Here is a 27674-nt window from a genome sequence, read left to right on the forward strand (position 1 = left end):
GCTCTCAAAAGCTCGAGCTGTTTCTTTCCCCACCCCCCAAAGTGGCGGTGAGCCGACCGACAGGCTGGGGATCTACTGCTTACATAAACTGTCAGCACTGAGGACTCTGTGTATTCCCAGATCAAAGTGAGGCCTGTCGGAGCAGCTGAAGTGCCCTTAATATATGCTCGCCCCAGCAGGAGGATCCACGGGCCGGTTCTGCCTGCCTCACTGCTGCTGGTTCGTGACTTGGGGAAAGAGATGGGCAGATTAAAGACCTTAAAAAAGGCACTTGTATTTCCATGCCTTGATTATTAAATAGGTAATCTCTATAAACAGAACAGTGAAGCAACAGGACAAGATTTGGGTATCGGAAGCATTCTGGTTTCCGTTTGCAGTACGAGCTGCTTTGAGTAATCGAGGTTGAATTAAAATAAACTGTTAACTGAGTATTAACTGGCTACTTCCAACTCAGTACTCGCGTCTCAAGCTGCTAATCAGACTGTAAACTCTGACCAGCCCACAGAAAAGGAAGTCTTGGCCTTGATATCCACTGGCTACACTGGAACACGCACAATATTGGCCGTTGCACCAGAGGTTGTATGTGTATATATATGGGCCATTTAGTTTAACATTGTATCTTGTCATATAACAGACAGCAGGTAGTGTTTCAGTTGTCTCTCAGGGATTTATTTGAAAGGACACATGATTGTTCTAGCCCATGGTCTTTGTCTTTCTCAACACTTCTCCTCTCCTTCTTTCCTCTGCCTTCTTCACCAAGTCTCCCCAGACAATATGAATCCATCTTTGTGGTAGATAATCATGAGTTTTCCCAATTACATCCTTTTCTCCGTGTTCCTTCGTTAGGAGACCTCGTTAGTCCCGTGTGATGCTATCAGTTATTGATCAAAACCATCAGCCTCATATCCTGCCTCGCATCCTCCGCCCGGAACATCAAGCACGCTGAGCCTGATAAACATCACTGATAAACTCTGAATGCGTTTGATTACGGCGACTTGGAGCCCTGCCAAGACGCCTAACCATTAGTCGCTCTGCATTTTACTGGTAGATTTGACGGCAAATCATCTTCATGCGTCGGTGCTTTTACCTGGGGGAAATAATAGAGCTGTAAACAGATTGAGAAACAATGCAGCATTTAGAGTCCTCCACTTAGTCACATCACTAAATTATGGTATTTCTGTTTACGTGTGTGTCTTTGTACATGTGTACTGTGTAAGCCCCTAATGGCACACTTTAACCTGTCCATCACATAACACAGCGGGGAAGCAGAGGGCTTTAATTAACGGAGTGGATCGTTATCGTCATGGGAACAGTGCGATAGGGTGATGCTGACATATTTTGCCACCTTGAGAGGTTTGAGAATTACACGGTGTGAAGCACTGCATGCACAGACACATGCACACACACACACACCATCAATATGTAGCAGACATTTTGCCTTGTCTTACCAGAGCTTTAGAGCCTTACATGTGTGTTCACGCAGATCAATAGGGGCTCACTATAAAATGGACCCGGGCGTAAATTAACACACCAGGGAGCTGCCAGAACAAGACACCAGCACAGGACTCACCGGGGTGTCATTTGGACAAATACACATCAGCTGCCTGGGTGAAGAAAAAGTAGCTGGGGTTGCAATTTTCTGTACTATTTAAAAAAAAAAAAATTAAAAAAAAAAAATTAAAAAAATTGACAGAAATATAAATACTGCATCATCATCATTTCCTAGATTATACCCCACAAGTGAGTTCAGCTACTGCAGCCCTACTAAAAACTCAACAAACTTTTCCTGGAAACAGCTTTACTTCGCACAAATATATTATACATACATAAGTTATTATGGGTTGTCAAAACATTTAATACATGGTATATCTTCCTTGCACTCCATGCCGTTGGCTAAATGTAATTCTGATGATCTAATGCGTTATCATACACTTTTTACTTCCACTACTTTCGATGAATTGTTCCTAGAAGCTACCTGGATGTAATAGTGTGGTCAAAACAAAAAGGCAACATTGAGAAAAAGACACATTGATGATGCAATGAATCGCCGACATAAAACCAGTAGGGCCACACTTCAAGAGCTCTCGCAATTAATGCAAAGGAAAACCGCAGGACTCAACAGCAACTCTGCCCTCTTTGCTGCAGTTAGAGAACACCTGCTGAATCAATTGGGTGTGCTTGTTCTGAATGTTACATGTTAATTGGTAATGAACCAAAGAACAACAAAGACAATCTATAGGACTACACTGGTTGACGTGTTAAAGAGTCACTGTTATGGTATCAGTCTCACTGTGTTCTGACATGTTGGTTCAGTTAGAGATTAAGAATTAAAAAGGGACTGCGTTAAGTGCAGCACCTTCCAGGGTGTAAGTCAACATGTTTGTTAGCTGAGAAGCTGTGAAGCCTGTCAGTCATTTCAGCTACCAAGCTAGCTAGCTATCTGAGATACTATACCTGTGCTAGTTCAGGGAACTAACAGCGATAAAGCTACTTTCCACGTCCCTGTGTCGACTTTGGTCGGCCTGATGTAAACGTCAATCGGCCATATCTGCGAACCCCTATACATGCTTTTTTGGGAACACTATAATATAACACAAGACACCCTGTGGAGTTTTGTTTTCAGAAGTAGCAATGCCAAGAAATCTTTTTTTGAATGGGTCCCTGTTGCGTTTGTAACTTGTGCACACGCGACTCGAGTGTTATACGGTTTGATGAATTATTTTTCAATCTTTCCATGACTTTTAACGTTTTTTTGTCGAGCACAGCCGTTGTGTCCAGATATATACGGTTTTAAGTGAATTGGAGCGGCCCCTCAAAGCTTTCTGAAGTTGCTTCAATTTTTTTCTCTTTGCCACTTTCCACTTACTCTCTGCTCACGCTGAGAGAAAACCCCTCTTTAATTCGCTCCATAGCAGGGCTTAAAACGTTTAACGACGCCATGAAAGTGCGCCAGCGGTATCTGAGCTGCTCCAGGCCAAATCACGCTGGTCTGCTCCCACTGCACGCCCGCTCGCACACCCTGAACAATCAACGTACTTGCAATGAAAGTTAGGTTGATATTTTTTTTTTGTAAAAATTACCTCAAATAAAAGTAGACTTTCTAAATTTCCCTCCATCACTGTCATTGAATATGACTAATTAAGAACAATCTCCCCTTGTGTGCGGCCAGCTCTGACACACACACAAAAGACCCTGTAGAGCCGAAATGAGTGTGCACACAAACACACAGGCTGAGCAGACGCGTACAGTCGCTGTTTCACACACAGACACACAAATATATGCACACAGACAATAGCCTGCAACTCCCCTCCAGCCTGGCAGGTAATTGCTGTCTATGGGGGGACAGGTGCTTCTACCACAGAGCGCCAGTGTCCAGGCAGGCTCTATTCACTGCTACTGTAATTGCTTAATTGAAAAGCTCACAGGGGAAAGAGGGAGTGTGTGAGTAAGAGCGACTTGGGTGAGTGGGGTAAAAAAAAAAAAAAAAAAAGAGGAGAATGGAAAAGATAATCTTTGGGCTGTTGGAATACAATACAGCTATACATTTCACTGCACACACATTCATATAAGCCCACTTTTACAGCCATGAACAAATATTCACATGACCGCACACACACACAAGCACGCGCTGAGGTATGTTCTGAAACAGAGCACTCCGGGGGTAAATATTGTCGAGCTGTGATTGAGGGATGGACCGAAGGAGGGAGCAGTAATGGGAAATCTATTGTTGTGTGATGAGGATGCGGCGGGGAGACGAGGAGGAGGGTCAGGGTATGCTGGGATATAAAAGCACCACAGTCACTCTCATTTCTGATGTCAGCCCCTCTATCTCAGCGCCACCTCTGCTTCGGCTTTAAGTTTTATATGGGTTCTATAGACAGGGGAGAGCAGATGGTGTGTGAGTCTGATGTGTGTGTGTGTGCATTTCCTGTGTGAAGGTGTATTGTGCACAAGTGCATATAAATGTGCAGCTTTGTGTTCTCATGCTGCTGACATTCTCTGCAAAAGGAATATTTTGAATTGGAAACCTCTGCCATTCTGCGATTTATATCAAGAGTCCAACACATCACACTATTTTAAAGGGACAGCATTTTGGGAAATTGGCTTATTCACTTTCTTGCAGGGAGTTAGATGAGACGATTGACTCTGGCTCTGTACAAAGGTAAAAACGGCACCTCTAAAGCTCACTAATTCATACAAAATATAGCCATATGGTTTAAAAACATACAGAAATTGAAGTGCAAAAGTTGTGTAGCCTATCATTTTGCTAACTGTCTGCTAGCATGTAGCCTTATAACAGTTGTAAGAGAGTGCTATCAATCTTTTCAGCGAGGCAGAAACATCTAGCCTGGTTCATACCAAAAGTAAAAAAATACATCCACCTATAGAGCTCAGTAATTACTACATTATTACTACATTTTATTAAGTGTAAAAATTACAATCAAATTGCCCGGCTGCTGGTGGTAGCTTCACAATTATAATGCAATATGCTAATGCTAATAAGCTAACTTTTAAACATTTCCTTTAAAAATGACGTGACTCACTCCGGAGGGAATCCTGGAGCTGTGTGCTTTTGACACTGTTGCTAGCTTTTATGTTAATATCGCAAACCCAGGTGCTCAAACCACTTCAAAACCCCTCCCGAGCATCCCATTTTGTAGCGAGCAGTAACTCAACAACCTCAAATGCATGAAAAGACGATAACGTCTCGTTATTGTCCTTGGATGCGTTTGTCTCACGGTAGCAACCTGGTTTGGGCTCTAATGTGTGCCTACGGTCTAGTACAAAAGCGAAAGAGCTCGTATCCCCAAGGCTAGCATTTCTAAGGCACACACTCACACTGGCGTTCTTGAAATGTTTGGAGGTGTGAACGTCTGCAACACAATCTATCTTTGAAACTATTCCGTTGCCATTTCTTGAAGAAGAAAAAGAACATCTTTGATGAGCCCGTTGGGTATTTTTGTATTCGCAGTGTGGTTTGTCTTTGGAAGTTTGCGTGCCCTCTGATGGGTGCATGAGAAACTAGGTCAGAGGATTTCAAAGGTGGATTCTTGTAGAAATACTGTGGAAAGATAGAAACTTAGGAATGCAAGAAGGTAAAGGCGGGAAAAGGGGGGGTAAGGACGGAACACACATTCAAAGCAATGGGGCCAACAACAAGGATCACATTTGGCAGAGAGACAGATAATAGTTGGACATTCCTGAGTGCTGCCTCCCTTGAAAGCAGCCAGATTTCGCAAAGAGCTGGACAGAGACGTACTTGGCTGCGTGGCATTTGCCACCACGAGTCAGACAAATAAACACAGTAAATAAGCTGTGAAGTAAATAAACCAATCTGCCTGAAATACCCATCACTCTCTTTCTTCACGTGACGTACCCAGTGAATCACTGAAGCAGATTCGGCGTCGGTACGAGCAGAGATGTCATATTCCATCTCGCTGGGCGTCAAATGTACCCCGGGAGTCGCACACATGTAAATAAGAAGCGCGGCACGAGGCGTTCTGTTTGTGGGGAACGTTCAGGCCTGTGTGCCTTTCTCTCTCTCTCATCTCCTACAGTAGCGATATGTAGACCCTATTACAACATGTAAATGACCCCCTACTGTGCAATCTAGCAGTACCGTATGACATACATGCTCAAATTTTGCGGAGCAGAAGTCATATACCGAGTGAGTGAGTGCGTGTGATGCCTCTCAACCCGCTGCATTTGAACATGTGTGCATTATGCATCCATATACTGTGTGATTCAAGCTGTCAGAATTAGACAGATGCCGTCTTGTCCTTCTATATGGCAAGTCACATGAATAAAAGGAACCTCTACATTAGATCAAAGCGTACACTCACTATAAATGACACATACATGCAAGCACGGAGAGCACACAGTGCCCATCTTGAAATAGATATTGCTTTCTAATGAGATCGACTTCTAAAGGTTTTTTTGTGTGTTCTCTTTGTGCTTTATAGATCAGCAATAAGAACCACATTTGAGCAGGCGTATGTAATATCAGCCCTTTTTTTTTTTAGCTTTATTCACACTGGATGCATCCGCATTTAGAGTCACAGTGGTAATGTAGCACGTGTTGATGGATTAGCAGCAACGGTTCCCCCTTGACCAGTTAAAAATGATGATAAAATACATTTCTCATGCTGCACTAATCTACCTCTTCAGGTTCTTGTGGCGTTTATCGATTTCAGATTTTACCTCCGTGGTTGTTTATCCTATTTGATCAATTAATTCAGTTTATAATGAACCCTGCTATAGCTATTCACTGCTATACACTGTATGCCATCCAACCTGTGCACATACCTGGAATATGTTTGTTTCTTGTTCCTCAGTCGCCTTTTTCTTTTGATGATACCATTTATAGGTCCTACTCTGTTTTCAGAGGCAATAACCAAAAGATGGAACTCTGAAGCAGTAAAGTGCCCTAATTGCTATATTGGCTATGACAGCCTTGTTCTTTTCTTTCAACACACTCCGTCAGCCTTTTCTCTGCCCCCCCACTATGCACTCAGCTCTGTTCTTCAACATTTTGTCCTGTGACAATAGAGAAAAAATACCTCGATTCAAATATAAATATATTTCTCTTTCATGCACACAGACATTTAATTACTCTGCGATGTCCCCATTTCCTCCTCATCTTCCACTCTACCCACTCTAACCCCACTCTAAAAGCTGGAGGTCACGTATTTATTTTAAATAGTTTCTCCTCCAGCCGCGATGGAACAAAAGGAATAAAATCGGAGTAATTTATTACGATATAAAACATGTAGTTTCAGGAAAATGAAACCTTCGGAGGACGGGCGATATTGAATTTTTCTATGTGGTGCTCAATCCGAGCCATTGTCTCCCTCCCCTCTGGGGACCTGGACTGTTACATGTTGCATTTAAGCACACCGGTCAATAAAGGTAATTGATAAGCTCTCATACGGATATATATATATATAGTGATGAATGAAGGATATTTCTGGTGCAATGAATCAAACTACCTCTGGAGTCATAAACGGACAGTTGTATCCCCCACCTAATGGGAATAAGCATAAACTCATTCTACATACTCAATGCAATACAGTGTCCCAGACAGGCACGTATACGGCCGTGTTATTGGTCCATCACTTACACTTTATGAGCGCCTCAGAGCTGAGGCAGAAATGGTCATGGATTATTGGAAAGTCCATTGATCTGCCCAAGGAGGCGATAGAAAAGTAGCATCAATCTTCTTCGCGCTACATCTTTATAGAATAAACTTACAAAGATGCCTCATGTTGGTAAAAAGAGAAAACATCTAATGAGATGTTTGTATTATTAAAGTGTGGAAATGATAGCAATGATTTTAAAAATTCAATTGCTTAAGTAGCTTTCCCCTTATGTTATTACATTGTTATAAATATTTTATTATTATTGTAAAAAGTACCTAAACAATATCTGTCATTAATCACTAGTACCAAAATATCAAAAAATTCTGACCTCTGGTGGTTTAAACAAGACACACTGCTGTACAGTTCCACAAAAATGATATTTAATGTAAAAAAAAAAACCACACACACAAACAGCACATGACATATAAACATGTCACAAAGCATATCCTCACAATACAACCATACCAACATAAGCACTGAAAATAACATTTAGAAAATACATTCAACGGTGCAAAAACCCATAATTATAGTAAAAAAGAAATGCTTTGGCATTGGCAGTGGAACTTGTAGCTTATTCATATTTTCAATAACAATTTTTCTGCATTATGTACGCTGGCTGTAGTATCGAATTAGTCACAAATTGCCAGAAACATGTGTATTCAAAGTAACAAAAGGAAATGTATAAACTTAGAAGACACAAAAAAGAAACATTTGTGTCGAGTCACATGACCTGACATCCCAAAACATAAACTTGACCGTAGACCATGTGACTCTCCTCATTTTTGCTTGTTGTATTTTGGGTCAAGGTGATCTGTGTAACAGATAAAATAACAGAGCAGGACAAACCTTTACTCAGGAAAACCATATGCTCTGAAACGACTTCTCTTCCATGTTGTTGGTACTGAAATGGTTTCTGATGGTGAAAAAAGTGGGCCAGTGCATACAGCTGTGAAAATGGGGCCTTCGTCCAGTTCTGATAGGATTCTTTTGTCTCTTTTAATAAGAGTGTTTCACAAGGTTCAATACATTCTCCAATATGGAAAGTCAAGAGCTACTCTTCCAACCTGTTACAGATAGTTTGCACCATGAGGCTTATTCACCTTTAGTCGGTCACCAAAGGCACTGAAAGGAAGAAATGATTGGAAGATGGCTGGTTTTAAAAAAATAAAAAGTCATAAAAGTCTGTAATAGAAACAAAAAAAAATCCATGTGTCCACCAGTAGTAAATAGCTTTCTCTGCTATACGTTCACATAACGTAACATTTAGAGCAGATTGCAGACATTTACATCACGCTCTTATCCAGAGCAACTTAAGAGGTGGGCACTAATTAGTCTCAGTTTGAGACAATCCCAACTGTTTTATGGAGCAGGTGTTCACCGAAATAACCTAAAAGCTCCACTCATTAGCTGTCCACGAAGAAGTGTGGACATAATTCTTTGTTATTGAACAGTTTGCCAAGTAAAACATGTTTTTGTGATCAGTCTAAAAACCCTGCTGTTGGAGGATTAGAAATAAACTGTACAGTATCTTACTGTTCAGTCACAATCAAGTCTTTGAGAACAAGCTCAAGGCCCGCCCTCCTTTTGGCCTCCGTCCCATCATTGTGATTCCGTTCCGTCACCGTCCACGTGGGGCCTTACTGTTGATGTTTGCCAGGCTGTGTGCCAGCCTCTTGGTGAGAAGCGCGTGGGATTTACCACAATACGTGTGTGTCGTCTTCAGCAGCTCTTCCTCCAGTGGATCCAACAACGAAGCCACTGGGTCTGCGCCGAAAGAGAACTGGAACGACAAAAACAATTCATCGCTTAGGTTTGGTGGGCTGTATTGTTTCCAGATTTGCTCCGAGGATATAAAGATAAATCCAAAAAGCACTCCATATTTAAACGGAGAATAAGCTCCTCGGTTTAAAAGTACTGACCTTACATCAGGAAACAAAAAGCATCCTGATGAAAAGGAACTTTTTTATGACGGAAACTTGCCAAGTAAGTTGTTTCTACAGAGAGCTGAAACACGGGGGTGGCGGTTGTCTAAAGGTTGTAAACTTAAAATGAGCTGCTGCAATCCCAAAGTACTATCAAAACTCCCCCGAGGACAGCTCTCAACCTGCTACTGTTCCAGTGGAATTGATCGGATTCCCTCAGCAAGTGGGCAAAGTGGTGCTTTGCGCAGCATTTGGGTTTCTTTCCCTGGATAAATTAAAAAAATAAATCCGCAAGGCATGCTGAACTCAGACGGGACCGCACATCTAATCTGATCGGTCGGCCGGGCATAACATAAAGCGGCCCACGTTGTTGGAGTCAGTTTTATGCTATAGGCTTACCGTTTGGTGATAACCGGGGATTTCAGAAGAAATTTCATGTCTTCCCAATAATGAAGGGGCCTTTACAACGCTCCGAGGAAATCAAAGGGGAATTACCATTTTTTATGCCAGCTCATTTGCTTTCGGTTGAGTCCCAGATATTGGGTCACAAAGAGAATGGCGTTTTTATGAGCACATTCTTCCACACACACACACACACACCTGCAAGGTCATAAAGTTGCATTTACAGTTGGTGTATTGATTTTGTGTGGCTGATGGGGCGCTGTTGGTGTGCAGACTCCAACTCTAAACGTACCATCGGCTGTAAAAATTTAACTGCTGCTTCCCGGGCTCAGCTTCTTTTTGCAGCGGAGGGAGGGAGGAGATGCTTTATGACGGAGAGACCGCTGTGGTCTGCTTGGGACAGACGGGCGGACAGACAGGGAGGAGCACTGCTGCTTGTATTCCCATTTCCTTGTGTGAGGATACAGGGCATGGCCACAGTTTATTAAGAAAATCACAGTAGAATGAATCACTCGTTGTGATATTAACAACATTAACCACTTAGCTCAGGTAAAGTAGTTCAACTTCAACAATCATGTAAAGCAGTGAAGACAAAGCTCAAAGTGACGGGTGAATACACCACAGCCATCGTTAATGTTATCAGCAACACCTGTCTTCAATCTGCACTCAGTGTGTTTCCCGCCTCAGGCCCTCACCTGATTACACACCTGCTCCAGATTAGCAATCAGGCCCAGTATTTGTGTGCTCTCCAACCAGCCTTCACCCTTTTGTCTCTGCTGCCCAAGCTTACCAGAGGTTTCTCTTTACTGCCTCCCTGTATGGACCTTTAAGAATGACTTGCTACTGAGCTGAGCCCTATCAAATTAGACATGTTCTAAGTCACAGTAAACCAGCCAGGTTGGGTTTGTCAAATGGGAGCATAGGATTTGCACTTTGGGCCATGTTTTTCTGTGCCCGTCCTCAATTCATCATCACTTAGTTCTATTCTCAAGCAACTATGCTATATTTTATAAACCGAGTAAAAGTCAGGGTTCATACACAAGGTTACCATGAAATTTCCTTGACTTTTCCAAGCCTTTGAGGCAAATTTCTATGACCATACATTCTCTGAAACATTTGTTCAGTCATAAAACAATAAAAGGTCAGAGTCTGTCACCCCACGCAGAGAATAATGTCATGCCAAGTGATGAATCTCATCTGCCCGAACACAATATTGTCTAACCAACATAGATTTATAGTTTTATAGAAGTATTTGCAAAGCAAAACCCCACGACTTTTCCAAACTTTGTGGGTTTATTTATTCCAGGCCTGAAAATAGCGCTGTCCTGTTTGTCATTCCCTCCATGACACTGCTCAGACTCCTGAGGTTCTGCTGCAGATGAAACACACAGAATATCAATCCATACTCCTGGCCGACCAGACTCAATCACAGATGTATGAAAGTATCAATACCTACATAGGCTATTGGGAAAGAATATGTGTTAGCGCACGCTATGGGCCCTCGGGTTCATGCTCGCTTCTAGCCGCAGAGGTACATGTGTGTCTACTGCTGTAATTGATCCTGTCCTATAAAGCTGCAGTTTGAACTGCAGGCCATGCATACATACGGTGTATATCAGCCATTGCTCTGATCTCTGTTCAATGCTGTGTTAATAGGAAAGCAATGAGACTCCCAACGTTGATGGCTTCATTAAGTAAATGCCACCGGTGTCGTCAATATCATTACACTGTTGGTAAGCAACCCATAAACAATCCTCATGGGGGAAATTAGCTTTCACTCCGACCTTCTGGAAATGGTGGACGTTTGTTTTCCAATGAAGACAATCGGATGTTACGAACACTTAACGATCTTTAGGGTCAGCGCCAATCCAAAATCTCATCTCGGAGGGTGAATGAACAGGGCGGTGTTGGAGAGCAGGTGTGTCACTGGGGTTATAAAAGGGCTCCTCTCATCGGATGTTGCACTAAATTACACCGACAACACTTTGAAAAGGGCTCAGGCTCGGGCTTTTGTCTCTTTTTTAACTTTAATATACCCAAGAGACTTGTAACAGGGGGCCTGTTTTCAGCCACTTTTCTGGTAGACACTCTTATTTCACAAAGATTTCCCATTGGCTGCTCCTCTGCTGCCATCAATATCTGCCTGTATAATGGCTGTGGCTGTTGAGACCTCGGGGGGCTTCTGTTAATATTTACCTTTTAATATCGACACGTTTCTGTAATCAACTGTAATCGTAGACAAACTGCACTCATCTTGATATGACGTCTTGTTATCTACTTTAGGTCTTCAGTAATTATTAGTGAAATTGATTTTTTTTAAAACAAGGGTAAAACATTTTAGTTGTGTTTGATGAAGATGTCTAAAGTGAACAATATTAAGTTAATAAAAGATAAATAGAAACGCAGTTAATTGTATGCACTGGGGACAATTTTTGTCCATAAATCCCATCATGTCAAATCCATATCCTGTGATGCAACATAAGTAAAGGCCCATACTGTGACTGAATTCACAAAGCCTATAGATGGACGAGTGTATTCAAGCATCCCACAGACTCCAACACAAACACACCAATGCGGGGGCTCCTGCTCACCTTCTGTATGGCCTCGTAAACGGCCCTGAATGCAGGTTGTTTGTGGTCGTGGTAAACCCCTCTGTTTCCATGCAGGATGTTGATGCCATCCTCTTCCGCTGACGCACAGTTGCTGCCATAGATGCAGTGATCTGGACGATAATTCCACCGGCACGGAAACTCCAGCAGGCACTCTGTGAGTGGAAGTGTACGAACACAGAAACAAGTCAACAAATCGGGCCCGCGAAGGGACATCCTGTAGACTTTGACGAGCACGATAAGCTAATCTAGCAGTTGATAACAAGTAACCCCTCTTCAGTTTGTCTGTGGAGGCTGAAAAGCATCATGTATAGAAGTCTACAGTCTTGTAAGTGGAAAGATACATGCTATGTGTGCTGCACTGGTGCGTGCAGCCTTACCAGGGTTGTGGTGGAAAATGATATTGAGAAGGTCTTGGTCTCCCCAGGTTATGTTGAGTTTGTATTTCTGAAGAAGAGGCATCAGCAGCTCCTCCCAACGCAGCCCCACAGACGTCATGTCATTCTGTCAACAACACATATGTAAACACCAAAAAGATGCCTTTACTGTGTCACAATATTGTAAGTGTCGGGAGCTTCACAATTGCCAACTCCTTGCACAGACTTTGGTGAACATCTGCAGCGGAAGGAGGACATCTTGTGGCCAATAAAGGTAGTACACAAATACAGTAAACAGAGCCGAACAAATATCTCCTCAGCCTTACCTTAAAGTACGTGTTCCTCATCCGTGTCATGTTCATGAGCATGACCCCCGAGTTGATGCCCGTCCTGCCGTAGAAGGGGTGGCGGGCGAAGCGGTTGTACCAGGCAATGCGGGGCTCCTCGTGCTCCGGGGCCATGGCGGCCAGCTGGGAGGAATTAAACTGGGACAGGAACTCCCACAGGAGGTCTACGGGCTGCAGGAAGAGGATGTCTGAGTCGACGTACACGATCGAGTCGACGTCCTTCAGGATCAGCTGCGCAGATGGAGAAAGACACAGGAGATGTCACTGAGAACATCAATAACGTGGATGTTCTGCAGTGGCCTGACAAAGTAGATTTTCCTCAGGGTAACAGAACATAATCTGTTATAGTTTCCCAGTCCTTTTTTTAACTTGGGTTATGTTTTGTCTATAAAAGTAACTGAGAATGTCATAATGATGTCAGATATGCATTTCCACTGTGGTTCTCATGCTTCTATAAGAAACTCACGGGTAAGAAGAGCCTCTGAGAAGCGCAGGGTTTGAAGAGTTTCTTCCACTCTGCTGCGTTCTCACTGGGGAAGCTGATGGAGTAGACTGTGTAGTTGAACCTGGAGCGAATAAAACCAGGCCACGCCTCCAACTGGAACACAGATACATTAATAGTAGGGGTATATTATACAGGATATGATCAACACAAACTCTGTCGTTTACAGTGAAACAGCAAGCAACTTGCAGTATTTTCCTACTCACGGCTTCCATGAAGCTGGCGTGTAGCTGATCTTCGGCAAAGATGTGCAGCTGGAGATGCTTGATGCTGAAAAGCACGGCGGACTTGATCATGGTGAGAGTCTCTTCCAGCCTCTCCCCACAGGCCACCACGGCCAGATGCATGGGGGGTTCAGGTCTGATCTGAACGCCACCGGCCTCCGCCTGACCCTGCTGACGCATGATGTACCTGAGTGAGAGGAAGGAGAGTCGGAGTGAGGATGTAAAAAGATGATGTCAGAGTCCTGGGTATGATAATGTTATTATAATAATAATATTTGTTGCTCATCTTGACATCAAAGGGCACTTGATTCAACTGTGACTTGAAGAAAAATACTCGAGTTATTGGTCGGTGGGAGTCATATTGTGTAGGCTATTTGTATGACAACTGTATCCATAACTTAAGTGATGTATCAATTACAACCGGAACTCTGAGGGAGGGTGCACGTGAGGTCCCACACCTGTCCAAGTCTCGCGTTACAACCATAGAAAGATGAAGCTAACTGCAGTGTACTTTGTCTGCATTGGGCCGTTCAGTCAGTCAGCGTTACATTCCTATACATCCAGTGTGGTACAGAGTAACTTTTGATATATACATATACACTTATGCGTATCGTATGAAATGTATTTTTTACCCCAGTTGGACCCCGTTAAAGCAGGAAAAACATAAAAGTCCAGTCCTACCTATTGTACCAGTGTGGGCTTTTGGGCCCAGTTTTGTCCGCGGTACCTCGCCTGCCTCCGGGGACTCTCGGTGGGATGAAAACCCTCTTCGGTCCGTTTCCACCGACAGACACGTCCGCGTAAAATAGTTTACTGTAAACGTACAAGCCCGAAAACACGGCGAACACCGTGCACAACATTAGTGCACGAATGTAACGCCGCATTTTGGAGTTTGAAAACACAACTCGTAGCTACAGTCATGACATAGAAACTAAGCTTATAGTACGAACTGCGAAGCTCGTCGCAGTGGGAACGCACTTCCGGTCAAAGTATAAAAATAAAATGATTATCTGGCGTGTCAATTGCACCCTCTGGCGGTAATTCTGAAGACATGCAATTCTTCACTACACATTTTTTAATTTTTATGCTTTGGAAAAAAATATTGATACTGTTGTAGCTTTAATTACCTTTCTTTGTCTGTTTTGGTCTGATGGAATGAGCTGATATCTTGTCTAGTAATAATATGTTACAATGTATATACTGTGACAATGTAGGTGTGGAAAACAATGTAGCTAAACATAATGCTCCTCAGCTGCCATACTCGCATCAGATTTTCATTGTTTTCGAAAAGATTTCCTTTCTAAAGTGACCATATTTAAATGTAGTCAGAGTGGACATTTCTGGTTGGATAAATTGGATAGTACAATTATTTGGTTATATTTATGACATTTGAGACCCATTAATGAAGTTACAAACTGTAAAAATGTGGCTGTAATATGGTAATGCTTGTGTTACACGTGTTCCAGAAGACTATATTGTGAGGGAAGGAGGAACTATTTGCTGTATCTTTAGTCCATCTTTTCCAAATTCAAGAATTTTGACATTTGACAATCATACACCTAAAAGATGGGAGGCTTGGGAACATACCCTAATTCAAATAATATGCCAGTGATCTTCATCGTATATTGTAATACAATCGTTATAATTACTTCCGAGGTTCTGTACCTCCGTGCAGCCACTGGCCTTCATAACCACTTTAAGGACTACATTTAGACTTTTATTCTGAAGGACACAACCATTTTCCGAGTTTGTCTATTCCCCTCGTTTCACTTGATGCTCTTCACTGCAACAGAAGCAGGAGGTCGGGACCCTAAATGGGGGAAGGGTGGGAGCGATACGCAGTGTTGAACCACCCCCCCTTTCCCTCAGGCTGTGTCTGCAGCAACTTTCAATGGATTCCACCTCTGAAAAGACCCATTCATGGCTTCAAGTGACTAGTCCGTCTTTATTGATGTGGCTCCACTAGACAACAGACCTGGACGTCAACTGCACTTTCATTTATTCTGGGGAAATTAGGTTACCAACTTTTGTAGTGGTTGACTAATTAATAGTGTGTAAACCACACCTTATGCTCACTACTGTAAGCCTTTATAATGAAGTCATGGACATGAATGTCTTAACTATTGCATGGATGAACACCATTCTCAATGTATGTACATGTACCTGATCTGTAAACATTTTAACCCAAACATACTGTGTTGAGGATGAGTAGCAGTTATGAAGCCGTTCACCGGATGGAGCTGAAACAACAAGCACTCTGCTGAGCAAAACAAACCTGTGACAGCGACTAATGACAATAAGTAAAATGATTCTTGTTTGCATTTTCTTATTTAGACATGTAATAAACAAGTTTACACATTTTTAAAACTGAGCAAAACAAAAAAACAAAAAAAATATTAACAAGTGACAACCAACATATTTTTTTAAATCTTTCCATTTTTGCCACAACCAAATAACAAACTTCTGTTCCGAACAGTTCTCGCGGGTCCACGCAGCTAGTCCCAGCTAGTGTGGTGAAGCGGTTAGATCTCTTGATACATTGAACGATGCTAACAAACTAAGAGACGTAGCCTGTCCCACAATATACCGAGACCATAATATTATCATGCCATGACAGTTCTTAGGATCTGTGCTAAAATGAAAAAGTAAAACTCTCGACAATAACACTGCTATGATGGATAATACAACCACATCAAAACATTGTAGTACAATATTTTTTTTTTTTTTTAGAAATATCCATTTTTATCTGTGTAGTATTCTACAAGGTTTCATAAGTTAGTGTGTAGTTCGGTTGATCCGTAGTTGTTCCGCTGAGGGTTTAGTATATCCTAAAGCTCCTCCCACTTTGCTACGTCAAAATGGAGAAGTTGAAGCAGTTTCTGAAGTCCATCACATGGCACACAATCAGCTTTCGCATGTCCAGAAGTCAAAGCTCCTTTTTTTTTTACGGTTTAAAAGCACCATGCTGTGTCCAAACTGGGTCCACAGAGGAGGAGGGGGGGGGGGGGGGCAGAACAGCTTAGGCACCCTCTGGTTCTCCACTGTGACCGCTGAGCAGGTGCAGCAGAGATTAAAAGGAGAATACCGGTGTCCCTTACAGCCACAGTCCCGTAGCTTCCGTCCATATTTAGTTGACAATTCCTCATATTGAAAACAACCATTCCCTTTTTCCTCTGAGACAAACTTTACTGTGATAAACTTTGCTTTCAATTAGCTGTTGATGGAGAAAATAAAATGTGCCAATAAAGGTAAAAGCAGAAATATGATGGTATGTCTTATTCTGTGGGAGTCATGTGATTGACACTCACCACGGTGTAGCATGGTAGGACGTCAGTGATTAGTGTCACAATTTGCCGGCATCATGTACTTTATAATGTGACTGATAAAGTATGACCACCACTTTTCAAGCGGGCTGTAATGAATTACAAAGCTGCATTAAGTGTATTTGTTTGACAGCATGAGGGCACAGCGAAACAAAGCCCTGAGAGACCGATTTTGAGCTGTTATGGCCAATATGTTGGCAATCTATTGCCTACTTGCATAGCTAGCAGACACAAACCAACATACATATCCATTCGGATTAATGTTTCTGGTCTTCTGACAAACATCAGCTCAGTATTTACCCAACTTTTAGCTCTGGTCTGTAATTGGCTAGAAGCTAGTTAGCTAGTAGCCTCTCTTCACCAGAAACATCAGTCTAGTGTAACAACAGCATGTCAGAGCTGGTTTGCTGGCCATGGATATAGTGTGTGATCCCAAAAATATCACTTAATGCAGATTTGTGGTTTTTATACTGTATGTAAAGATGGAACAAAACCCTGATTGTACCTTTAAACATGGCTGGCTGTAATGCAAACCAAAAGTAGTGTAGATTATTGGCACAAGCTAAAAAACAAGACAAAAACACCGGTATTATCCTTTAATATCATATACTATACCTTCCTGCACCATTCAAAAGAGGGCTTTTATCAAAACCTGCCCGATGCCCTTTAAGACGTACATAACGAGCATTACCTGAACGAATCGACCCGCTCCAAACATTACCCAAAAGCACCACATTGTGCCAGTAGGAGTACAGCCCGCTCTGCTGTGTCAAAAAAAAAGTCCCTCCACAGCTGAGGCAGTCCACAAGTAAAAGCTTGGAGTAATTAAGAGCAGGAGCAACGGTTGCCTGTGAGGTTGAAGGTTCAGTGTCGGGACACAGAGTGCGTAATGGGTGGTTCAGGTTCATAACGGGGGAAGGTAGAGGCTGAAGACTCCATGGGGGGGGGGGGGGGGGGAGGGGGGGGGGGGGGGGCCCGGGGGGGGGGGGGGGGGGGGAATAGGTCACTCTGCCGGCCACTGCAGGGGGATGTGAGGTTGGGGCTGCACATATAAAGAGAAAAGCCTCGACAAAGGCAGGCGCATCCGAAGGAAGCCGCACAGCACCATAAAGCTGCACAGCACCATAAAGCTTGTCCGAACATTTATTCAGACATGTCTCAGGTCAGTTCTGAGGAAGTTCTTCGTCAGAATAAAATCGGCAGTCTTGGTAAATGTTCTCGGAGCGAGGTTCGGAAAGCGTGCGGGGGATCCTTTTCCAATGACACCAAATGTTCTACGAAACGTGGAGCTAAAAGGTCTTTCGTATTGCTTTTCTAAATGCAGGATTCCAGAGAATCTTTAAAACCTATTGGACTCGACCAAATCTGATGTTCGGTCACAATTCCTTTTTGAAATTGTAATATCCAGAAGAAGAAAAAGAAACAAACTGTTCTTTGTCAGTAATGTGCAGCTTTCAAAGTGAAGGCAGGATGCTCCACCAGTGACCCATGGGCCTGCAGATGAGATGTGGGTGGAGAGGCCGTGGGAGGATCGGAGGGAGGGGGGTGACTCAGTGGGACTCCCCGTTGACGGAGCTCCCCTCCCCTCGGGGTGAGGAGGAGCGGGAGAGCCCCTTCTCTGTGTTCTCCGAGCTGGAGCCGTTCTGGCTGTGGAGGTCGGCCGTGGACGCGGTGCTGGACGACGTCGCCGGGGCGGACGAGGGCTTGGCCTTCTCCTTAAAGTCCGTGATGATGACTGTCAGGTCCCCGACCGTCACCTCCAGGTGCTGGGCGCTGCTCCGGTCGATGTTTTTTAACCTCGGCCTTGGGGAGAGAGTGAGAAACAGCATTGAATATTTCTTTAAAATCCTGCTTGAGGTTCCTGTTCCAATCAGCCCTTTGCAAAAAATAAACTACGATCACCGATTTACCCAAAGAGTGAAAGCGCCTTCATCTCTCACTGAAAACTCCAAAGAGCATCCTCCAGCTTTGAAATTCATTTTTGGTGTTCCCCCACCCTCCTCACCTCGATCTTTTTGAAGTTCTTCATGAAATATGACAACACATCAAGCTCACTTCAGGTGGCAACATAAACACCATCTATAGCATGGTTATTCATGCATCCCCCCCCCTCCCCCAAACCCCGTGTCAGCTTGTTTACCTCATCTTCTTGTGACTGTTCTTCTTGAGTGCCGGCTCTCTGTCGCTCTTCTCCCTCTCTACTCTCTCCTTCTTTTCCTTTTTGGGCTGCGGGGGCAACACAAACTGCTGCGTTACCTGCTGCTGCGAGACGAGCTGGGAGACGGGACGAGGCTTCCTGATTCCAGGGGGAGGAAGGGAGGGAAGGGGGAGACAAGAGCGTGGCAGATTAATGAGAGGGAAAATCACAGTGAGCACATGGCTTCATGCTAGCGTATACCGCCATCGTCAAGAGCCAATAATCACTGCCAGCGCTGGTTATAGGACGGCGCTGCGGAAGTGTTCTTAACACCGGCAGCGAGAAAAAAAAACAACCCGGGGATTGAGCCATCTGTGAGATATGTGGTATACCTGCACAGGCTTGTTTTTTAAGGGCTCAGACAGGATTCCGTGAGACTGTATGTGAAGGAGAGATTAGATCTGACTTCAAGCACGGTGTGACACAATATTATTATTCTTAAAAGGTCACACCCAAAATGTCTTCTATCTCCCCAAATGTGGAATGTCATATTCTCACTGGAGTCTTTGTGTCTTTTATCCCCAGGCGAGGGCGTGAACTGCCACGCCGCGGTTTTCGATCCTTCACCGGCTAATTAATATTTTCCGATGATGGATTTTAAGATTTTTGATTTATGGATCGCATACAAAAACCCAACTTAATGTTTTAACTGCCTTGCATCAAAAGCCCGTCATCCGTTATCGATGACAGAAAACCAGTGTTCGCCGACGGCAATGCTTGCCTGATAAGCGAGGATGATGCACCTTCACACACACAAGCTCTGCAGAATGTTAAAAGGTGAATCCAATATCAAACAGAATGTGGAACACGGTTCACTAAATGTTCCTCCTCGCAGTCACATTTCCATCCTCCGTGAGTGCCTGCTGTCTCAAAAATGATACATTATGCAATCGGTTTGGCAACAGTTTGCATGCATGAAGGCTGCGATCGTATTTCTGTGCAGGAGAGTGTGTATGTGTGTTTTTTTTTGGGGGGGGCTGGCAACAGCCCTAGCCGAGAGGCGAGTGTGTTGAAAAGGCCATCTGTTGAGAGAGCCTCCACATCTAGCGGCTGATTTTTGCATGCACGCACACACACACAGTTATATGTATGAATGCACCTCTACACACCACAGCACGCGCATACTGCACCCAAAAGCCAAAGCGGTGTGTACAAATATATAATGGGTGCACATGAGAACGTATGCATGCTTTTTTTATGAATGCAATCGAACACTGAAGCATATTGAGGCACATACACAAGACTACGCACATGTATGCGCACACACACCGTGAGCAGATGAAGCATGATGGGAAGAGCACAGTGTGTTTTCTGAGCCCCAGTGAGCACTCCTGTTTGTAATTCGAGCGAAAAAATGAACACAGTGAAAACAAATTCATCAGCCGCTTTCTGTGAAATGTAAGCTTTGAACAAACCGCTGGTGAAGTATTTCTGTGAGAAAGCAAGCTTGGTTTTGTATTGATTCTCTCTCTCTCTGTCGGTAACACGGTACAGCAGCTTCGCTCAAGTGCACTAACCTGTGTGTGAACCCTTCCAAAAGTATTGCAATTACAAAACATTGGCCTCCAGGTGCTTCAGTTTCAAAAAAAAAAAAATTCCTTTTTGCACATGTCTAATGCAAATACAGTATACGGGTGAAATGCAAATTCAGTTTTAAGGGGTGTAACACAGTACAGAGTGTACTTGACGAAATCCATCTAGAGAATTAGTGTGAGCATTTGGCCAAGTGTTGCTGTGCAAAGAGCCTCGGTGGCCTATTTAGCTGAATTTACAGGCTTCAACCCCATTTTCTAAGAGGAGATACAGAAGCCAGAGCTGCTGGTCTGCTGTCTTGTTCTAAGGGCAAAGCTGTTGTTTCACCATTCGGTGATGACCTAAATTGGGGCCTAGCTTCAAAGAGACTCTCCCAGAGTCAGTTTTTTTTTTTTTTCTTCTTCTTTCCGGAGTTATCGCTGCCTTCACAGAACATGCAGCGATGCTAGCAAGGCTAGAGCCAAATGCAAATGGGTCTCTTGGCCTACATAACCGTCTGATAGGGAGGCGATGTCGAGATCCTCTAATATGTCTGTCTTGTCAGCGCGGCGCTGCAGAACTGCTGACACTTTTTTTTGGGGAGACTTTTATAAAAAATAAAAAGCAGAGACCTCTCAAAGAGAAATTTGTGGCACCCTCACAACCAATACAATGAACAAATGTCTGTCACAACAGGCTGGACCATCCCGCCCCCAGGGCCACATTCTACCAAATAAAATAAAAACAAGACGACCGGCTGCCTCGTTTCATAACCTCCTCTTTGATTCATGATTTCATTATGTGCTTCTATGGTTCCTGTGATTTACTGTGTGCGCGCTGAACAGCTGAATTATTGCCGTCTCCGTCTCTCATTAATGCCGCAAATGAGCACTGTATGTGCCATCACCTGAGGCTAATTATGCTCCTTTTTCTATTTAAAAAAAAAAAAAAAAAAAGAAAAGAGGAAAGGACTGGCTGTGCCCGAGAGCGATCGTGGGCCGAGTATAAACACCACTCATGCATCCCATCTTCTTCATGTGTAACAATGAAGTAGATTCTCACTAATAGAGCCGGCTCAATAACCCCGGAGGTGAAAGAGGAGACGACCTAATATCGCTCCGCGAGGCAAAGCAAGCAGGCCTAAACACAACTGCCTCTGTTAACCCAATCAAATGGTTATTATCTTAGCACTTAGGCCTTCGCTACTGGCCTCCATCTGGAACGTGTGTGTGTGTGTGTGTGTGTGTGTGTGTGTTGATTCCAACAGGAATTTCTGTGCCTAATGTAACGGCCTATTCTTTCTGACATTAATACTGCGTGTTGGAACTGTTGTTCCGATCGATATTTTGCTCCGCTCGGGCCATCTATTCCACGGCAGCTAATGGAGTCCCACACTGGGAAATTAGGACGTTACGAGGCAAGGCTTTAAACGCGCCGAATTACATTTCCTTGAAAAGGAAAATGTCTTTTAATGTAGTCAAGAGAACATATAGTCTCTCTATACTGGCGCGTTTGTTGGTCCATCACTTCGATTAAGACCATTATTACATTTCCAAACGCGTGAGTGCAAACCGCTCCGCCATCTTGTCTCTTGCTTTAGATTAAACAAGACGAATAATAATTAAGAAGAATTTAGCTTTTAACGGAGGCAAACGCTGCCATTGATCCCACACACATTTCACTGACGGGGAAACTCTGGCTGACCCCTTTGCAAATATGTCTCTCTCTCTCACACTCACACTCACACACACACACACAGTCTATCGCTATCTCTCCCTCTCTCCCTCCTTCTGATGCACCCGCTGACCTCACACTCCACCAACAAGAACCAAAGCAGTGGAAGAACCAACACGGCAACAAAAAAAAAAAACTGTCTCCCCTGGTCCTGATTTGGTCACATAGCAAATTCAGGTTTGACCGCCAAGTTTCTGCCATCAGCGGACAAACGGGTCATCAACACCACAGCTCACAGAGACAGAGCAGTTAACACTGACGGTGTGTGTGTTGTGAGCCAGAATCTGTTTATAGATGAGGCCAAATAACCTTTGTAAAATGACGACTAATACTCATACTTATAATTAATAAAACACGTCCCGTTTTCAGCTTTGCGATGAAGCACTTTGGCGATACATTGATTTTCACTGGACAGCAAAAATAGGGTTTTGCGGCCTAAGATTCCACTTTAAAATCTGATGTGCGTCATCGTTTTCCAAATATACCTACAAGCCTACTCCCAATTCTCTGATTCAGAACTACTTTCAACCAAAGCACGCAAAGGACGGACCCAAATGTTCCTGCTTTGAACATGATGGCAGTCTTTAGGCGAAAGCCTTCATTGTTTTGGACTTTTATTTCTAAATATCTTTACAGCTCTGGCCATTATTCCAGTCATTTACTCTCTATGAAAACATTGAACCGGTGACGCGTTGCATATGAATTGACAGGCAGTGCAGAATTCTGCTGATGTTGGCCTGCCCGCTAACATTTGTCGAGTACACTGTGTGATGAGCAAACAGCCCGCGGGACGTTCTGATGGACTGCAAATAAGTGTGCTGCGATAAACAAAATCTCGTCTCGCTGTTCTGTGATGATTGTAAGATCGTTGTGAAATAGCTTATTTTATGCCCTGTTGAGCACTCTCAATCGAGGTGGTGTGCGTCCTATCATCGGGTCGTAGGCTGCTCCTGGGAGCCCCTCCAACCCGATGATTAATGTCTCTCCCTGCCTGTACACGCTACCACCATGTGTGTGTATGTGTGGAAGAGAGAGACAGATGGCCGGCCCCGTTCATGTGGTTTATGACACCTTCTACAGCCCGCTAGCCACACTACACCACATTCTCCTCTCTCGCACACAAGACACACACACACACACACATATAGAGCAGCATGTCATGCATCAGTGTCACCAGTGTAATTACAGGCTTATCACGTAGCCATAATCTTGAGCCACGGTGACGTGATAACAGCCAGCTTCATTGTCCCCAGTGTACACTCGGGTGTTTGTATGCCGTGCGGGCGCTGTAACCAGGAGCCCACATGACCGAGCCAACTGTGTGACTTATAAGAGGTTGTAATCATTTAAATGGGACGATCAAACACCGATTTGGTGATACACAGTTGTTGTATCAATCATTTGACTATTCCAAAACGGAAGACTGACCCTGTAGAAAGGTGTGGAGGTGGGAAGCTAGGAAGCTGATACCTACAACAGAGATGTAAGAAATGGGTAATTAATTTTATTGCCAAAATGAAACTGCATTCTCGTAAGTATGTGCAGTATGTGTGTATACTATATATACTGCACAGGCAGTGAGTGGGACAACGTGGAAGTACAGCTAATTCACACTTTATTCTCTGCATTTCAAACAGATGCATTTTCCTTCAGGCAGCATTTTAAATGGATTTTAGTATTCCATGGCAGTTGCTCGCATTTTTACAGAGGCAGCTACTTTTTAGAGAATAAACAGATAGAAAGGAGAGATAATCAATCCTTTCCTTGTATTGCATTTAGAGCCCCCCCCCCCTCCCCTCCCCTCCCAATCCACTTTAAAGATAAACTTAGTCTATGCAACTCGGGACACGGTTTCCCATAACTAGATGGCTCCAGCAGCTGATCAGTATCTCATATTTATAATGGATATGTGCAACAACTGATCACCGGCTTGATTACAAAAGTTCAAGCAGATGCTTCGAAATGGCAACAATTGTATTACAAATATCTACATCACAATTTGGATCTTTTTGCGCTGTACTGCTTTATGATTTTGGTGATAGCATTTAATTCCTTTTATCTTGTTTACATGTGATTAATCACTGTCTTCTTTTGGGATAATGCCTAAAATTCCGCAGGCTACAAGTTCCAGAAAATGAAGATTTTCGACTCAGTTTTATACGCTTGTAAACTGAATATCTTTGGGGTTTTGGCCTATTTGTAGGTCATTTTTTTGACTAAATGGAAAGGCAAGAAGATAATCGTCAGATTAATAAAACAACAAAAATAACAAGTTTTTATATTTGAATGATAAATAGTCAATAAAAAGGCCTGAATCCTGCACCAGATACTCTGAGCTATGTTGTATTGAAAGCTATGTTTATTTAAAAGGTAGATCAACAACAATTAAGCCACTCGAACAATTACAGCCTGATTGTGTTTTTGTGTGTGTGTGTACGCACTGCTCATGACCCGTGAGGGCGAGCCGGTGCAGAGGACGACGAACCGACATCCAAGCAGCCAGATGCTGACAGGTTGCAAGCCGGCCAGAATGGCTGGTGCTTGTTTAGACGGAGCTGACAAAACGCGCACATCACTCAACCTGTCAGAGAGAGAGAGAGAGAGAGAGAGAGAGAGAGAGAGAGAGAGAGAGAGAGAGAGAGAGAGAGAGAGAGAGAGAGAGAGAGAGCGAGCTAATCTGAACATGATCAAGCTCACTGTCCTGACCTGCAGAAATATAATGCTGCTGAACGCGCCATACACACGGTTTCCCTGGCAGGCCTGACCTGTCAGAGCTCAGCTCGGTGAACAACAGATGCAGGTGGTGCAGGCTCGACACGGGAGAAGGTCTCACTCACACACACGCCACTTTATTACACTCAGCTGTTAAACCTCGGCCAAGTCTGTCAGCACCACTGCACGGGACATCTTCAGCTTATTCAAGCTGTACCGCACGCCAGACGGCGGGGGTTAACTCTGAAACATGCCTCGTCTTCCATCTTTAAACATTGTTTTTTTAAAAAGGTATCACTCCAATCCAGGACAATGGGGTTTCTCTGAGAGGCCTTCGTTGTCTTGCTCAATGGAAGCTCTGCCTGAGGGGCGTTTTTTTCGGCTGTTGTAGGAATCAAACCTGTGACCTTGCACTTATCAAAACGGCCTCCTTTTTAAGCGCCACACTGCCATTCTGTGACTTTCATCTGCCGCGCTGCAGCTTTTCAAAAGGATGGGACTGAGCCCAGAGAGTCGCAGGGAGATGAAACGATCCTTCCACTTTTTTTCCTCGGCAAAAGTTTTTAAGGTAATGAGGGCTGCACGATGCGTTGTGATCAAAAAGCTCCTCTAAAAAGGCGGCTTTAATTAGATACTGTGAGCTATAGCAGCTTGAAAAACAACACAGTATTCCATACGAATCTGCACAAATGCATCAGGTTTGCAAGCCAGCGTGCATTCTCTTTCCCAAAACGTAGGTGCAGAGAGAATATTTAAACAGGTCCCGCTCGCGTTTCCTCAAAATTCGACTCCCTAGCCGCACAAGTTTTCCGAGCCCGCTGACAGAATTATCGGAACGTCAGCCGGTTCCCTCTTTTCTCGCTCTCTCTCGTTTCACTGCACCTCCTCCGATAAGCCAGTCCAATTCTGCTGATGTATCCCCCGTCTTCAGTCAAACTCGCAGCCTCGGCGACGTCCTTTCAATCAGCACGCCAGCTTTGGGTCCCTGCAGTAGATCATCTCTCCACATCAGAGGCAGCAAGGCAGCGAGATCTGCTAAACCCCACCTTCACAAAACATTCATCTCTCGACGGCTAGCTACATGCAAACGACAAATATTTCTCTACCTTGCCCCTGAAATGTTACTTTTGGCGCCCGTCATCTCCGGCACTTGCAGATCCTGTCAGGAAAAAGTGTCAACCTGTGACAAGTTGATTTTAAGCCACTTTCCACAGAGCCCACACTGTGACCTTCTGGCCGTGGGACGCCTCTTCCAACCGGTGGACACTCATCGCCCCGTGTCGAGCATTAATTCGTCACTTCGCGGTAATTGCTCAGTCATGCTTGTTTGGTAACCAGCGAGGGGATTCGTCCCACATTTATATTCCGCGTGTCATACGCCTTTTTGGCTCGCTCGCAGAGACGTCCACTTGTCTGTTGTGTTCGGTCGTTAACAGCTGCGACCACCAGTGTGGCCATTTTGCTGCAGTGTTAGCCTGCGTGTGGTGGTTTGTGTGCGGCCTTCTGGGGGGGGGGAAAGCATAACAAACACTACTACATTTCTGCAGCACTGCAGTTGGGTAGACAGGGAGTTCTTGACATTAAATAAGACCTTCTCACGGACGTTTTCTAAATTTGTCAGGGGTGTAGCGAGGAACTGTGGGTCCCTTGCCAATTTCCACAAAAAATGCCCAGATGGAGGAGACAAAGAATGTCACAGCTTTTTGGTGACGTGAGGATTCAGACAGGTTCTTGGCAAAGCTGCGGGCCGCTTTGCTTTTATGGAAGCGCGCACACACACACACCCTGGAGTGTCCTCTCAACAATCAACGCTCAACCGCAATAAACTGAACTCTATGACAACAGTATGTCTGCTGCTCAATCGCTTTGTTTGCGTGAGCGATTATAATTGTGCGTATTAAGTGTGTGTTTGCGTACGAACACGCAGGCAGTCATGTGTAAAATTTGCATGTTGAGTGCATCTGTGTGTGTGTCTCTGATGACAGCGGGCTGATTAAGCTGTTGCATAGTAATGAGCTATGGCTGTCTGTCTGGCAGCTGCTCTGACAACCTCCTTTCACAACAAGCCCTCCCACACTCATGCACTCAAGTGCACGCACGGGCGAATGAGTGCATGCACCGACACAAGAAATACCACAATTATGAAAAGGCACCAAAGCGGACGACTGCGCCGATGTGTTATTGTTGTAGTTAAATCATTGGGAAAGTTGTGCTAACGCAGGAGAGGAGCCATTAAAGAGGAAGATCATGTTAACACACACACACAAACACAGTTTCCCATAGCCAGAGCTAGCGGCTACACTTCCTCTCCTTCACCCATTGTTGTGTTTTCATCCTGATAATGACCGCCACTCAGGAATAACAGTCATTTCCTGCCTCAAATCACTGATGTCAGGACAAAATACCAGCCTGTGTGTGTGTGTGTGTACCTACATGCTGTGTATTTGTATGCTCGAGTATTGGAAGCAACCCCCCCCCTCGTCTGTTACAAATATCTCCGGGGCAACAAGATGGATGTGTGTGTGCTTAAAGAGCGAGCCGTCCCTCTCTCTCATTTTACGGAGGTCAGTGTGAACGAGAACATGGAGACTAATGCATTGCTCAGAGGAAATAAACAGAATTATCATGTTGAGCTTGATGAAAACTATCAGATAAAGTTTATATATATATATAT

The 27674-nt window shown here is 44.0% G+C and overlaps 2 protein-coding genes across 2 annotated transcripts in view; both read right to left on the reverse strand.

Moving 5' to 3' along the window:
• Nucleotides 1-6503: 6503 nt before the first annotated feature.
• Nucleotides 6504-17794, reverse strand: LOC116393409 (glucoside xylosyltransferase 1-like). The gene is made up of 7 exons (XM_031865726.1): nucleotides 14204-17794; nucleotides 13505-13709; nucleotides 13263-13394; nucleotides 12776-13027; nucleotides 12453-12576; nucleotides 12055-12227; nucleotides 6504-8919 (listed from the first exon to the last, which is right to left on the reverse strand). Exons 1-7 carry the CDS (start codon nucleotides 14404-14406, stop codon nucleotides 8758-8760), a joined length of 1251 nt encoding a protein of 416 aa, XP_031721586.1. The 5' UTR covers nucleotides 14407-17794; the 3' UTR covers nucleotides 6504-8757.
• Nucleotides 17795-18275: 481 nt separating this feature from the next.
• yaf2 (YY1 associated factor 2) overlaps nucleotides 18276-27674 on the reverse strand; it is a 10849-nt gene continuing 1450 nt past the window's right edge. The window contains exons 3-4 of the mRNA XM_031865727.1: nucleotides 18986-19141; nucleotides 18276-18648 (exon numbers count right to left, since the gene is read on the reverse strand). Of these exons, the coding sequence (XP_031721587.1) occupies nucleotides 18396-18648; nucleotides 18986-19141 (409 nt within the window). The 3' untranslated portion in view covers nucleotides 18276-18395. The remainder of the gene's footprint in view (nucleotides 18649-18985; nucleotides 19142-27674) is intronic.

The sequence above is a fragment of the Anarrhichthys ocellatus genome, unplaced genomic scaffold (genome assembly GCF_004355925.1).
Source record: "Anarrhichthys ocellatus isolate YVR2014 unplaced genomic scaffold, GSC_Weel_1.0 scaffold33, whole genome shotgun sequence".
Lineage (NCBI taxonomy): Eukaryota > Metazoa > Chordata > Actinopteri > Perciformes > Anarhichadidae > Anarrhichthys > Anarrhichthys ocellatus.

Bases quoted from the DNA above. Each gene is read 5' to 3' on its own strand.
- LOC116393409 (XM_031865726.1), bottom strand. From the start codon at position 14,406: ATGCGGCGTTACATTCGTGCACTAATGTTGTGCACGGTGTTCGCCGTG. The intron at 13,028-13,262 runs GTGAGTTTCTTA...CCATCTGCGCAG, and splicing joins CTCAGAGGCTCTTCTTACCC to CTGATCCTGAAGGACGTCGA. The intron at 12,577-12,775 runs GTAAGGCTGAGG...TGTTGTTGACAG, and splicing joins TGAGGAACACGTACTTTAAG to AATGACATGACGTCTGTGGG.